At 36.9% G+C, this 13,789-nt stretch overlaps 1 protein-coding gene and 1 non-coding gene across 2 annotated transcripts; one reads left to right on the forward strand and one right to left on the reverse strand.

Moving 5' to 3' along the window:
* The first annotated feature begins 5,824 nt into the window (after window positions 1-5,824).
* On the forward strand, window positions 5,825-5,930 carry LOC124433599. Its single transcript, XR_006944512.1, has one exon. It is a non-coding gene; the product is annotated as a U6 spliceosomal RNA (small nuclear RNA).
* A 3,776-nt stretch (window positions 5,931-9,706) lies between these two features.
* On the reverse strand, window positions 9,707-11,292 carry LOC124457998. The gene is made up of 5 exons (XM_047008121.1): window positions 11,018-11,292; window positions 10,695-10,945; window positions 10,407-10,578; window positions 10,172-10,320; window positions 9,707-10,085 (listed from the first exon to the last, which is right to left on the reverse strand). Exons 1-4 carry the CDS (start codon window positions 11,209-11,211, stop codon window positions 10,254-10,256), a joined length of 684 nt encoding a protein of 227 aa, XP_046864077.1. The 5' UTR covers window positions 11,212-11,292; the 3' UTR covers window positions 9,707-10,085; window positions 10,172-10,253.
* Between the last annotated feature and the right edge of the window lie 2,497 nt (window positions 11,293-13,789).

Raw genomic sequence — 13,789 nt, forward strand, 5'->3', positions numbered from 1 at the left:
ATATGGCAAACACCATTTGTCAGGCACACAACCTCCTTAACAAGGCTTTTATTTTTAGAATCTTTCTGGAGAATACCACATCTTTTAAGCCGACCAAAAAACGACCACCACTCATTTGGCGGTACTGACCATACCGTTTTTCCAAAGGATCACTCTGGAAGGGCGAAGTCAGCACATATGAATAACCCTCCCTCACTTAAAAGTTCTTCAATTAAAGCAGCATGGCAGCGAAGCGCATGACTAGTTTGAGCAGTAAGATTGAATTTGTCGCAATTCGGCAAGTTAAGGTTATCCCACTCGTCAATCCAATCTGCAAAGGCTCTCAAGAATTCGGGTTTTTTGTCATTGAGAACTGCAGCATTCCCAATGCGATTAGAGGTGTTAAATCGGTATTTCGAATTTGAAATTGTCCACCAAACATCAACAAAGTGCAGGAAACTTGCAGCGTCGTCGGCTTTGTCAGGAAAATAGGGACCTTACGATGCGACAACGGCAACTGCGACGGCAACCTCAATCTACTCTGAAGGGACTGGATCGACTAGTTGCCGTTGCCGTTCTCGTTGTAGCTAATTTGTCCTTACGATAAGGACGTTCGTAAAAGCGCGGGAAATCTTTATGTTGATAAAAGTTTTCGCTAAACAGCTAGCTTCCATATTTATATATTTTCCATGATGCATCAGAGACGCTCTTGTTACTTCTCATGGTGATGGTTTCTTTGGTGTAGATGACTGCATGTTGCTATACGAAATATATAAACCAAAAACCCGAATATAAAGTGTTACAGAAAGTACGACAAGTTTTCCATTCACAAGTTTTCTGACAATGAGTGCAAAACAATTTTCGATTTTATCGCAACGATATATACCACCCACATCGACGTAATGCAGCTACCTCTTTAGTAACTTGTTATAATGGTGTTCCGTCGACGGCATTGAGGCGCTTTGTATATTTTGATGAGGTTTGTTATCCTTGCCGCTTTGCAGATCTGGTGCCAACATTTGAAGACCATTCCACAGCTATGCATGATAACAAACGAAGTTATCAACCACATATGAGCAATGGGACATTTGTTGTCTTCTTTAAATCAACCTCCCTGGCTTTCCTCCAATTTACAATATTTGCTGGATGAGTGCCACAAGCCAAGGTGCTCCATTGGCAAACTGCTGGGGTTCAGGATGGTACAGTCAGACCTGTGACTAGACCAGGAAAAATCAACGTGTACTTTGCAACGGTCATAAAACGAGTACACGCCATAAAGTTTCAGTCTATAGCAGCTCCCTAATGGACTAATTGCTAATTTTGTATGGCCCAGTCGAAGGAAAACGACATGACAGTGCCATGCTGGTATGTCTGGTATCTTGAATCAAATGCAGCAATACTCAATGAACCTGAAGGAGATATACTTTGTGTGTATGGGGATCCATTTACCCTCTTAGACCATCTTCAAGCTCCATACAAAGGCTGGGCTAACAGCAGAGACCAACTTGCATGGAACAAATCTATGAGCTCTGCTCTGTAGGGTGGCAGTAGAGTGGGTGCTTGGTGATGTTGTTAACTATTTTTGAATTTGTAGACTTTAAGAAAAAATCTTAAAGTTCACTTGAGTGCAGTGTAAAAAATGTATGTTTGTTCTGCCTTAATTCATAATGCACGCACTTGCCTATCAGTCAACAACCTCCAATTTATTTCTTCAAATTGATCCACCTGCTTTAGATGAATATTTTTTGACAATGAATCAAAAGAGGTATTATAAATGCTGTATTGTGCTGCAATGTTTACATAAACGTTTGACATGTTTTAACAGAGTACAGAATGAATAGACCAAAACAATAACTAAAAACAACAATATTTAATACAAACAATACAAATAACAATGTGTTAGACCAAAAAATTAGTCCTAATCCTTCATTATTCTTATTTATCTTTATGTTTAGAAATATTAAATGTCTTATAAACACTGTCTTTCAACAGAACAATGATATGCAAACAAAAAATCAAATAAAACACAATGATTGTTATTATTGGCTTTTAGTTGAATTTTGTTGCAAACTTTTCAATATAGTTAAAGAAGCACTTTGTTGCTGCTGCTGTAAACATCATACCTTGAGTCACTTCAAATAGTTAATCATCTGTTGTTGTTGCATCATTTGGAATTAGTTAACTGCATAACTTGTTGCTATTCTGCTTTTTTTATGTTCAGCTTCCGCTTCTAATGCGTAGTTCTTCCTGCATAAGTTCAAAATGTCGTTCACTTCTCTTCCGTTCTCAGCTCGACTTCACAGCTTTCATTTTATATCAATTTCGCCTTTTTCTCGCAGGTGGTATCGCATGACATCCGATCCACTGGTCCTTTTCTTCTTTTTAGCAGATGGTTTCGTTATTTTCTTCCTCGCCATTCCTCTTTCGTTTCTTTGAACGTTTCCATTGAGCAGCACGCATTTCTACAGCCTTTTCAATTCTGCCTGAGTTTCTGTTTTTCTCGAACGTGAGTTGTTCATTTAAATGATCAGCTTCCTCAAACTGAGCTTATGATGTCCTCCATAGCCCGTCAAGTTCACTTCTCTTCGGGTGAAATACCACTGGCTCTTTCTTTCTTCTGATTGTTTTCTTTGTATTTCTTTTCGAGCAGTTGATATCGATCGCGAACAGATCTCTGAGATATGGAATTTGGCGCATTTCCAAAGCATTGAGCGATTTAGCAATGTTTTCCCAATTTCAGTTCTCAGTTGATCCTTCTGTGAATCCATGGTCTAAATAGCAAGATTTCTCGTGATGTTTATATCATGGCTTGAAGACCATTTCATAGATGCACGTGAAGCAACAGTAGTGCTACAAAGAGATATTCAGAAAAATATGTGCATTTAAAGCCATGTAGCCATTTACATAAAGGCTGAGTCAACCATAACCTCATTTATATATTAGTTAAAAGATAACAAACTCACCTCGCCATTTGACAATCGAATGATTTTTGCAAGATTTTGATTTTTTCTGCCGTTCTGAAGCGACGCCAAAGTTGTTGTTTTCACGTCGGTTCCGTCTTTTCAAAACGTGTAAACAACGTACAGATGGTGCGTGCGCATGCTCAGTTAAAAAAAGGGATCAAACTCCGGTGCCATCGCAGTTGCCGTTGTCGCATCGTAAGGTCCCTAATAATGTCTTATGCCGGTAGCAGTTGAACGTGAAAAAATGGGTACATTCTGTTTACAATTTCCCGGGTGTAAAACCTTCGCACTAAGTTCAGGCGCTGCCCTTAAATTTGCCTCAAGTTTCTGATCTTTCTCATACACCTCAAGTAACCGCCACGAAATCTCTCCTCCGCTTACTGAAATAGGGTCGTAAAACCCAGTAAAATTGAAAGTAGGAAAAAGAAACCTTTTGTGATTCAGCAAATTATTTCTGATGTTCTTCACCAGGTGAACAGAGTCTAAAACAGATAGGTCTCTGACTATTCAGTGTGATATACAGATCATCAACACCGGCGCCATTGACGCAGAGCGCAATTCCTTGTATGAATTGGACGTTCGAAGCATGATCATCCGATACAATTCCTCTGACACGGAATCCGATTTCTGAAGTAGTTTCAAACAGGCTAAAAAGCTCGTCTTTTTAACCATTTCCCAGTTATTTGTTTCTCGGAAGGCTTTCACAACATATTGAATGTTATCATTTAACCCAACGATCATGAAACATACCACACCTTTATACAGCTCACCTTGTTCATCTGCGCCATATGATTCACCAGCAATGTACTCCTCGCACTTCTGAAGAAACATTTCATCCACGATCAGAATCACATAATCAGAAATACAGCCATTGTCTTTAAGAAGGTTCGCAGCTTTCAATGCATCGATCTTCCCAGCTGTTATTCGCCGGAGGAGGGAAACAGATGCCAATTTAAACTCTTCTTGCAGCAGTTCGTAAGTCTGTAGAGATGTATAACGTAACAAGAGGGCATACCGAATCATATTTGCTGAATACACAGGGCTCTTCTCATATTTCAACTTCCTTAACTCTTCCAAAACACCGCTACAGGATAAGCTCTTTTGTTCAACATAGGCAGGGAAATTGTGGAGCATACTTTTACTCGTCAATTTACACTGACCTCTACGAAACCACTCGGGTAAAGGAAGTGGGGCACCTCGGTGGTAAAGGCATACGCGCAGATCAACATCCACTCGGATGCAAACTGTAACTTCAGGCACAGATTGTTCATTCTTTTCCATTTTGAAAAAAATGGCATGGTCGTCATGGCGAGAAAACGAAAACTCGTGACCAAGTTGGTGGAGCAGTGAGTCGTTAATGTCACCAAAATCTTTGATTATGTCAAGGTGCTAGAACTTGTCAAACTCATCTTCCTGAAAAACGCGTTGAGTCGGAGGTTTTCGAAGCTTTGGGATTGAAGGTTGCAGCGAGGGACGATCTTTCAGGCTCTCTGGATGGATGGTTGGAATTGGCTTCATTACTTGATGAGGCGAGGATACTTGGTAGTTCGCTGGATATACTTGTCCTCGAAGTGATGTTCGCATATAAACACGGATTTCAGTTCAGCGGTGTCATAAGCTACTCTGTTCAAGAACAAGCGCCATATCGGTTGCAGCTCCTCGTCTTTTGTAAACTCGAATACAGTCCCACTAGCGTGTCCTTTGTAGTTGGTGTAAAACCCAGCAACGCTACATTTGTTTGGCATTCTGCACTGCAACTGACGAACAACTCAATCAAGATCTTATCACAAACACTCAACTAACCAAGAGAAATTTACTTTTTCAAATGAACAACTTCCTCAACATCAACAACAATCATTTCAGAAGAAAACAGGAAACGATTCATGAAAAACTTCCTGCCGGTCATGCTCTATTTTTAGATTTGAGAAGAAAACTTGCTGACTCATTGAAAATTCAATGGCCTTGCATTTTTGGCCTTGCTATGGCAAGATATCAGGCCATGTAAATTTGAGTAGGCCATGTTGCAACGTTCAAGTTAATGCATGCTATCAACTTTGAAATTATTCCAAATAAAATAGCAATGCACTTGTGATCCGCCATTTTAAAAAGTACTCGTTTGACTAAATTAATGAGACTGGGCTCTATTAATGACGTCATCGTTTTCAAAAACCTCCGTTTTCGAACGTCCACACGTAAACACAAAATCGGCGTTTTCAAAAGTCTTCACTCTGGAAAGCGTATTCGAAAACCTCCGTTTATGGTCACCGAAAACGCCGTTTACGTGTGGACGCAAGGCCAAAACGAAGGAAAAAAACCTCCGTTTTTAAAAATATCCGTATTCGTACGGATGGAGACTTAGATCATCGCCGAAGGAATCGCCGGTGTGCTCGCAGGTAGAACGCCGGTAGCTGTTAACCAGGCTTTAGGCGAATTAGGAACATTGTTGTTGCGTGATTGGCTAACAGCGGTTCTAGATTCAGTTCTAACTCATGAAAAATTGGAACAATACATGCTTGTGATGGGCCAACAACTTCAAGATTAATTTGGAACATTGCTTTTGCGTGATTGGTTAACGAGTTTCTAAATTCACTAGTTAATTACCTTGTTCAAGTTTCATTCACAGAAGGTAGAATGGCGCATGCGCAAATGTTTTATTGAATAAACAACATGTATAAGAAAACGTATAAGAAAAACAACATGTTAGCACTCTTAACACTAAATAATAAACGACATAAGCCACAGAACAGAGGACTTTATTAAACATGCCATTTCAATATTTATAAATTATTTGAACGAGTGGGTATGCTGACATACTTAATCCCAACACAATAGCAGCGTGGGCCAAATTGTATTATAAATAAGAAGCTATTTCTCGTAGAGACGTGCAGCTTCGGCTACACATATAATAAAATTGGAACGATACAGAGAAGATTAGCATGGCCCCTGCGCAAGGATGACACGCAAATTCGTGAAGCGTTCCAAATTTTTATTTTATTTAGATTACAAATAACAAAATACAAAGACATATCTCCATATATATTAGCCTAGTATTTACCCACTCGCTTAAATTAATTTGTAAATATTAAAACAGTAAGTTAACCGAGTCATCCATTCTGTGAAGCGTTTTAACGTCTTCAAATTCCAAGTTAAAGTAAAAGAAATAATCCGTTAAAAATCATTCAAATCCGCCGCTGAAACAACTGCAGCCAATCTAAATGTGGCTAGCCAGTGAGTAAACGGCAGTTTATCACGAAAAGATGTCTGCTGATGTTCTTTCTGTTAAAAAATTTGCGCTACTTCATAAATCTTAATTTAAAAATACCTCGAGATTTAACCGCAAGCACAACTTCCGAAATTTCGCTGCAGCTAGAATAAAAAAACGCCGCTCGAATATATTACACAAACTAACCATAAGTGAGAAAATTGTATGACTAACGACTGCATTTAGCTATGGAGTTCGAATGCCATTCGGCGAATGAAGATCTCGACAAAGGAATTTGACGAAACAGGTACAATGAAATTACCATACACATAAAAGCTTCAATTTGCTGATCATTCCTAAAGAAAGCAGTGTTAGCATGGTTAAAGTAGAGCATAGGTTGAAGTAACTGCTCAATACATGATCATTATTTTAATATTTTTAAGGCAAATCTCTTTGCTAATCATAAATAATACTTCACTATGGGATATTGATTTAGTGCAAGATACCACAATGATCTTTGGTAGTCCAGCACATCAAATAAGGGAAAAATTCCAACAAATTCAGTTGAAAGCTTAAATAAAGTGAAGGGCTCTTTCTTAAAAAAGAGCTCACGCAACAAAAGGGCTGTTTACATGAATCCGGAATGAGTTCCAACTCGATCCGGATCGAGTTCATTCCTATTTTCATTCAGGATCGAAGGTTCATTCCGGATCGAAATTTAGTTTCAACCTCATGTAAACTCGTATTGAGTTTCATTCTGGAATGATATTGTGATTAATGACGAAGCACGCATACACCATGCGTATTGTCCTCTGGGAAATGGAAGCTCGTAAGCAAATAAGGCGGCTAAATAGGCTAAAATGAGTGCGAAAAAAGCAGCAATTATTTTCATGCAAATATTAAACTGTATTAACTCAGAAACGAAAGAAAAGAAAGGGGTTGTTATAATGTTTAAGTTCGTTATCTTCAAAATTCAAAATTGCTGCGAAATGTCAATACTTGTGTTGATTCCCATGTAAACATGGATTGACATCACGTTTCGATCGGAAATGAAAGTCATTCCGGATTCATGTAAACACCCCCTAAACCACATGGGAATTTATGGATGGCACTAACAATATTCATAATATTAACAACATCAACAGATAAATTCACAAAATGTGTGTTTGCAAATTGTTTTACAAGTTTTGAGCAATCTGTCCAAAATCCTTCAAAAAACTGATGACAATTAAATGTTATTCCAATCGTGTTAAACACAATACTTGATAAACTACTTTTAAGCAAAGCCTCATTCATACAAAAAATTTACAATGAGCATCCCGTTTAGCCATCACTAATGAATAAAACAAAATTCAAAGTCACATGACACACTAGTTTACTCTGAGTGCATTTTCTTGACATCTCTGCAAGATAGGTTTTTTTGGTGATACCTTGGGCTTTTCCGCTAAAAGCGGTAATGAAGATAGATGGGCTTATGTACTAGTGCTGGTGTCCCTTGACTTATACCCACAGAATTTTAATATACATGGAAAACTGGAAGTTGGTTCTTTGAATGTCGACTGTTTGCATAATATTCCAGTGTCTTATTATTTTATACTTTTTCTAATAATGCAAGTCAATCAAGTATCTCCAATTTTATCTGTCCTTATATTTTTGTGTTATGCAATCAACCTTAGTTGGAATATTAAAAAAAAGCTTTGAAAAACTGTCAAAAATTAATTGGATATCAGGCTAAGGTAGACTAACCGTGACAATTGTTATTCTAAATGATATATGCATCTGCTTTGGCATACTATAACTTGAAAACTGAAAAATTGAAGGTTAATCGGCTTCAAATAACAACTTAAATAATACTTCATTAAGTAGTTTTGACAAATGTCTTAAATTTCTTTTATATGCCTCTTCACAGTTTCTTAATTCATATCCTCAGTAACACACATGAAAGCACAACACTCATTAAAATTGCATGGTTAATATGCCATGACAGATTAAAAACATTGACTATATGCAACCATACACAAGTCTTTTAGTCCATACACCATTACCTTGTGTATCAACCAGAATCCACATGATTTTGATGGAATGCTACTACTTTCCCAATGTTTCCAATAATCTCATCTTTTCACATTTCATAAACGCTGAATTTACACATCAAAGCATGTTTGCCATCATACAGTTGCTTAATTTATACTACATCCCATTCAAAGATACATCCAGACAACCTTAGCATTAATGTACCATAAAGTGCATGTTGACTCTTAAGAGCAATGTTGAGGACAAGCGACACATATAATGCAAGATATTTAGCCTAACATTCAATATCTGGAAAGTGATAGAACTGTTACTTCATCTTTGCTGAACAGCCATCACAGTTGATATAAAGCACCTTTGGGGGTAAAACATTGGAATTTACATGTCTTGTCATCAATCCTTCTGCCATATCACTTAGTCCATCACCCTATAAATCAGTAACAGACATCATAAGTTCTCTGTTTCATTCCTGAATTTGTACACCAACATTACTACACCATTAGCAGCTCTTCCTAGGTATATAATTATCCGCCAAAGTAAAATACGCGATGACTAATTTAATTTCATATAGTGCAGAGGTGGAGTGCTTTTGAACTACATTAGCATCAACGTTCAACTCTCTTCGGATAAATCTGCCTGCCAGCGAAGCTTAAACAAGGCAAGTCATACATTAATAAGGTAATTTACAATACCTTGTTGATTAAGTCCATTTTTGTAATGTGACCAAAGTAGAAGTTATCTTGGCATTAGCTCCTCTAATCTAGCGATACCATCTGATTAAAACTGCTAGGATCCAGATTGGCGAGGGAACAATTTCAAGGGAGGAATATTCTTTGGTGTTTGTCGAGGAAAGAGTGAAATAGTTAATGACCCTTAGATGTTATATGCTTCGAGGTCAAAGGCTCCCTAGCTTGTAAAAATTATACGGTCCTGTTCATATGCACCTTACTATGGTACTCATGGACTTGTTTATGAATGCGGTTAAAAGAATTCCCTAGGATTCTCTCACGAGTTGGCTTTACAGTTTTAAGATCACAAGAATATCTGTAATTCAGTAGAAAGTGAGCAATGTGAGTGCCATCACTGTAATGATAGTTGCCTGTAATGATAGTTGCCCCTTATGGGACACCCCGAAGCGGACAGTCGTTAGTTGATAGTTCAATAAACAAGTTTACACGACAGCACTCGTGCTTTTTGTATTACTTTACTACAATCACTAAATGATGAATGCATGTTAATATAGTGGCGTGACCCAATGAACTCTAATACAACTGGAAGGCTAACTCAATATACACACGCCTAGACTTGTTTGAAGCCACATAGATGCTGATTTGCCGCTTCGCGTGTATCTGACGGATTGTTTGGCAAAAACTGCTAACTTGGAAATACAATGCTAGCATAAATGTTTTAATTTTTTCAAAACCGTTAGCAAAATTTGGTTATTAATGCGTTAAGATGCATTGTGGACGTTCCAAGGCATGTTTTGTATACGTAACGCTGTATTATATAAAACATAAAAGTGAAAACTTGCTTCGAAATATGAATTTCTCATTTGTCGTCGAAAGACCAAAAATTTACAAATATGCATTTATATTATTGACAACTGCCCTTCTTGTGACCTTTCATAGGCTTTGTACATTTCTTGCACAATGGATTTCTTTTTTTAGCTGTATGCTCTTGACCTGTACCAAGCAAATCTTGTAATTCTTCATCTGTGCATGTGGGGGGACAGTCAGTGTTAAGTTTACGTTTTCGAGAACGAAACAAGGTAATTGCATCAACTTTTGCTTGCTTTTCAGAAAGCATCATGTGCATTGGCTCTGGAGTGTGTCTCCTCAATTCATTTTCAACTTCTTCAAGCTTTTTCCTTGGAGTCTTCAGCAAAGTGTCGTAAATTTCTTCATCGTATGCTTCAACAAAATTGGTAAATAATCCATTAGTGTTTTGTAAATACAACACATGCATTTAATTTCTCATGCTCGTCAATTAAACTCACAGAAGTCTTGCTTCACCCTAACATTGCGTACAGTTCCTTCTCCCTCCTTATACTTTGTATATGTGAACCGAAGATGAGTTTCTCAATCCGGTGTAGTCTTGCTAGCCCTCCGCAAATTAAAGTTGAAATGTAATGCTGCTAAGATGGACCTACAATGAAAATTATTAATTGACTTTATTTCATTATCATATATTCTTTTGTCTTGAATTTTATCAAACTGTGATTTTTAGTTTACCTGCAATACATGCCAGAATAAGAGAAATGCATCATTTTTGGTGCAAAATGATTAATAACTGAATGGTATCCCTCCAAACAGCTGGTCTGGGCAACAGAAGATGCTTGTTTGATAGCTTTAACAAGTTTCTTTTTGGTAAGTGCACCTTTCAACTTTTCATAAGCAACAGATCCTAGATGAATATTATTCCAACTATTTTACTTACTTGGGTTTTTATCATATTGCCTAGAGTTAGCAAATTGAAGTCAACAAATGTAATGATATTCTTTTAAACTCAAAATATTGTACCCTTTGTTAACCACACTCTTGGCTTTAGGACATCACTGTGACTGCATCTGCTGTAAATCTTATTTGGGAAGTCTTTGTGTTTATTCAAAATGTGATAGAAAAAAGATTCAAATTTGGCCCATTTAACTTCTCCAATTCCAGATAAAGTCAATGTAGCAGCCCAATAGAAATGTTGCACACATGCTTTTTCCATCTTCCTAGGATTTGGAAGTCTTTTTCTTTTGCCAATGTAATCATGATCTTCTGAATCTCTATAAGATAAGAATAACATGCTGTTGTAAACAATTTTCACTGATATCTAATGATGTAGGTATATATATAACTTAATACTTTTTCCAATGTGCCACAAGTCATAGAAATGCTGGATGGCTGGTTTTCCCAATTCTTTGCACAGTTTTGGACATGTTTCCCTCATCCATTTGGCTATGGTGGCATGTCGATCTGATACAAATGTTGTTATTATTAGGCCAGTTGTAAGGAGAAATGACAGGGCCTTTTGGTGACCCAGAGCCTCCATAGCTGAACTACTCCCTGCTTGGTTTGCCTTTGACAAAGATTTCAAGTATTTGGAACAAATTAATTTTATTGTTAGCCAGTAAAACTACCTGTACAACAACCAAATGAATGATTAATCCAATTGTGCAGCAAAATATTGTGTATGTGCCATACTTTGCTGAAGGACCCATACTGTCATGCCGCCCATCTCCTGACAATACAACTTCTTTTCCTTTTAGAGATTCCAATATCTTTTTTTGAAAATTACGCCAATATAAAACAATGGAAGGAACGAGAAAGTGTCTCTGGTGATAATATGTGACTTCTCTGTAGCTGATCAGCCCCATGTTCTTGAGCACTTGAAGTACCTGTACAATGCCATTGGTTTATGGAGTACTGAATATCTCTGATTGAGATGATACATTGCTACATACTTCCTCATCTTTCTTACTGAAGCACCTGCACACAAAATGGCAAAACTAAGCAAAATATTGCCAGTTGGAAACTTTCCAAAAAGATATGGTTGACTTTTCCAGGTAAAACTTTCTTCACAGTTACTGCACTGACTTTCAATACTCAACAGGGTGCCACAACAACTTGTTTTCACTTTTGGGTTGGGGTGAAAGCAATGATGACAGTGTTAAAAAAGCAAAAGTAGCTGAGAAAGGAAAACAATTCCCTTTGGCACATCTCTTTTGTTTGTTCCTTCATTTACTCTGATAATGAAAGAAACATTACTGTAAATGAAGAAATTATCACAAAACTTGTTACACATACACGCATAGAAAGCGTTATTTTAAATTACCGATTGCGAGTTAAATTATCATCGTCTGCAGTGTTCTCATATTCCCTCCTCAACTGCTCAGGCTCCCAGAGAGGGTCTGTATTATATGGATCTTTCTGTTTCGTTCCTTCTTCACTATCACACATATATGTGTCCATACCCTCCATAAGTTCTTCAGAAATCTGGTCTAAATTACGACAAAGATTTTTATTTTTATTACTATAGTCTCCTTTTGTGAATTGAAACTTTAAACGTAAATAATGTATACTAGGGTCAGTTCTCTCATCGGTTACAGTTTCTCTTGTTGTTAAATTAGTCGTCCGTATCCATTGCGTTTGATTGATAGCTAATTTCGTGTGCAGTTTGTAAAGTTCTCCATGCAACATCTTTAATTCACTATCTTTTTTTTTGCAAATCTCACAGGACGCCGTAGCATAATCCTGAAAGTTTAAAAATGTCTACAAAAGTTATACAAAAATATATTTCAAAGATACAAACCGTTTCATTTCCTTTGTTTTCCGTGTAATTAGGTGCATCGGGCGTGATCTGTTGGTCCTGTAAGAATATTGAGGAATAGTTGTTTTACGAAGTGCACGTATGTGTGAAGAGCAATTGTTGGCTTACGTATGCATCATTCTCAAGATTGGTCTGGAGTTTCAGTTGTGCCTTTTTCTTTTTGAAAATAGCACGAATCTTCTTTGTTCATGCAGGATACAGACACTTCATTTTGTATTTCCTTTAAAACCCTAGTATAAATGTATATTATATATTGGAAATTTGCCTGGATGTATTATTGGTTCTCTCAAATTGTGTAAATTTATCATCTGCAATATATGTAAGTATATAATAGTTGTAACTTGTGCTAACCTGACGCCGCTCTCTTGACGTTGTTGGTATTGGTGATTTCTTCCAAATAGTAGGTACGGCACCAGGTTTGAGCCGTCTAGTCATACCACCCAAATGGAATAAACGCTCAAAACAATCTTCTGAGAAGTGGTTCGAGCAAATCATAAATCGAATTTCGTGCGAACTCGGATTAAAATTCGCGCGCTTCGTCTGAACAAATTTAACCCAAATTCTTCTCAAAGACTCGTCGTATGTAATGAAATGCCTGTACTTCTATCAGATTAATTACTACAATCTTGCACGACACAGCGTGTTGAAGGCATGTTAAAAAAATTGAGTTATACAACCTTTTAAATCTCTATTTCTATATAGTGTTATATTGTAAACAGCCGCGAATTAAGACTATGACGTCACAAGCACCTTCCTACATGACAATTCAAATATGGCGCATTTTAATGGCGGCTCTTGAAATTCAAGTTTTATCGCTACGTAACTCGAGGAGCAGCATGAAATACATTGCGCTAAAATTTCGCCAGAAGACATTTTTTTCCATACACTATCAATCTATGAAAAAAAACGAGAGGCAAAATTTTCGTCATAGTACCACTTTAATACTGAGACATTGGTAATTAAGTTTTAATCACATTTCTACATATTTTACGGTGTATAGGATGTTTGCAAAAGAGCTCTATACATTAAGGGAATAAATTAATTAATACATTGAGTACAACATAAAGGAAATTCTATTAGAAACTCAAACGTTAATATTTGCTGGTTTCTTTGAATTAGAAAAAAATCGAAGCAGGCATTGTGTTACTATAATGTGAAGATCTTTTTAATGGTTAGTATAGATAAAAATGAGCCCTACTCTTTTTGAGAAGATCTTTGAATATATATATATATATATAAATAAATGTTAAAATAGCTGTAACTTTCGTAAAAACAAAGAAAGTTTTACTTAGATGTCGAC

The sequence above is a fragment of the Xenia sp. Carnegie-2017 genome, unplaced genomic scaffold (genome assembly GCF_021976095.1).
Source record: "Xenia sp. Carnegie-2017 unplaced genomic scaffold, XeniaSp_v1 HiC_scaffold_13, whole genome shotgun sequence".
Taxonomy (NCBI): domain Eukaryota; kingdom Metazoa; phylum Cnidaria; class Anthozoa; order Malacalcyonacea; family Xeniidae; genus Xenia; species Xenia sp. Carnegie-2017.

Excerpts from the sequence above, each read along its gene's own strand:
- LOC124457998 (XM_047008121.1), bottom strand. The coding sequence starts at position 11,211 with ATGGAGGCTCTGGGTCACCAAAAGGCCCTGTCATTTCTCCTTACAACT. Across the intron at positions 10,946-11,017 it reads CACATTGGAAAAAGTATTAA|AGATTCAGAAGATCATGATT; the intron begins GTTATATATATA and ends CTTATCTTATAG. Across the intron at positions 10,321-10,406 it reads TATTCTGGCATGTATTGCAG|GTCCATCTTAGCAGCATTAC; the intron begins GTAAACTAAAAA and ends TTTTCATTGTAG.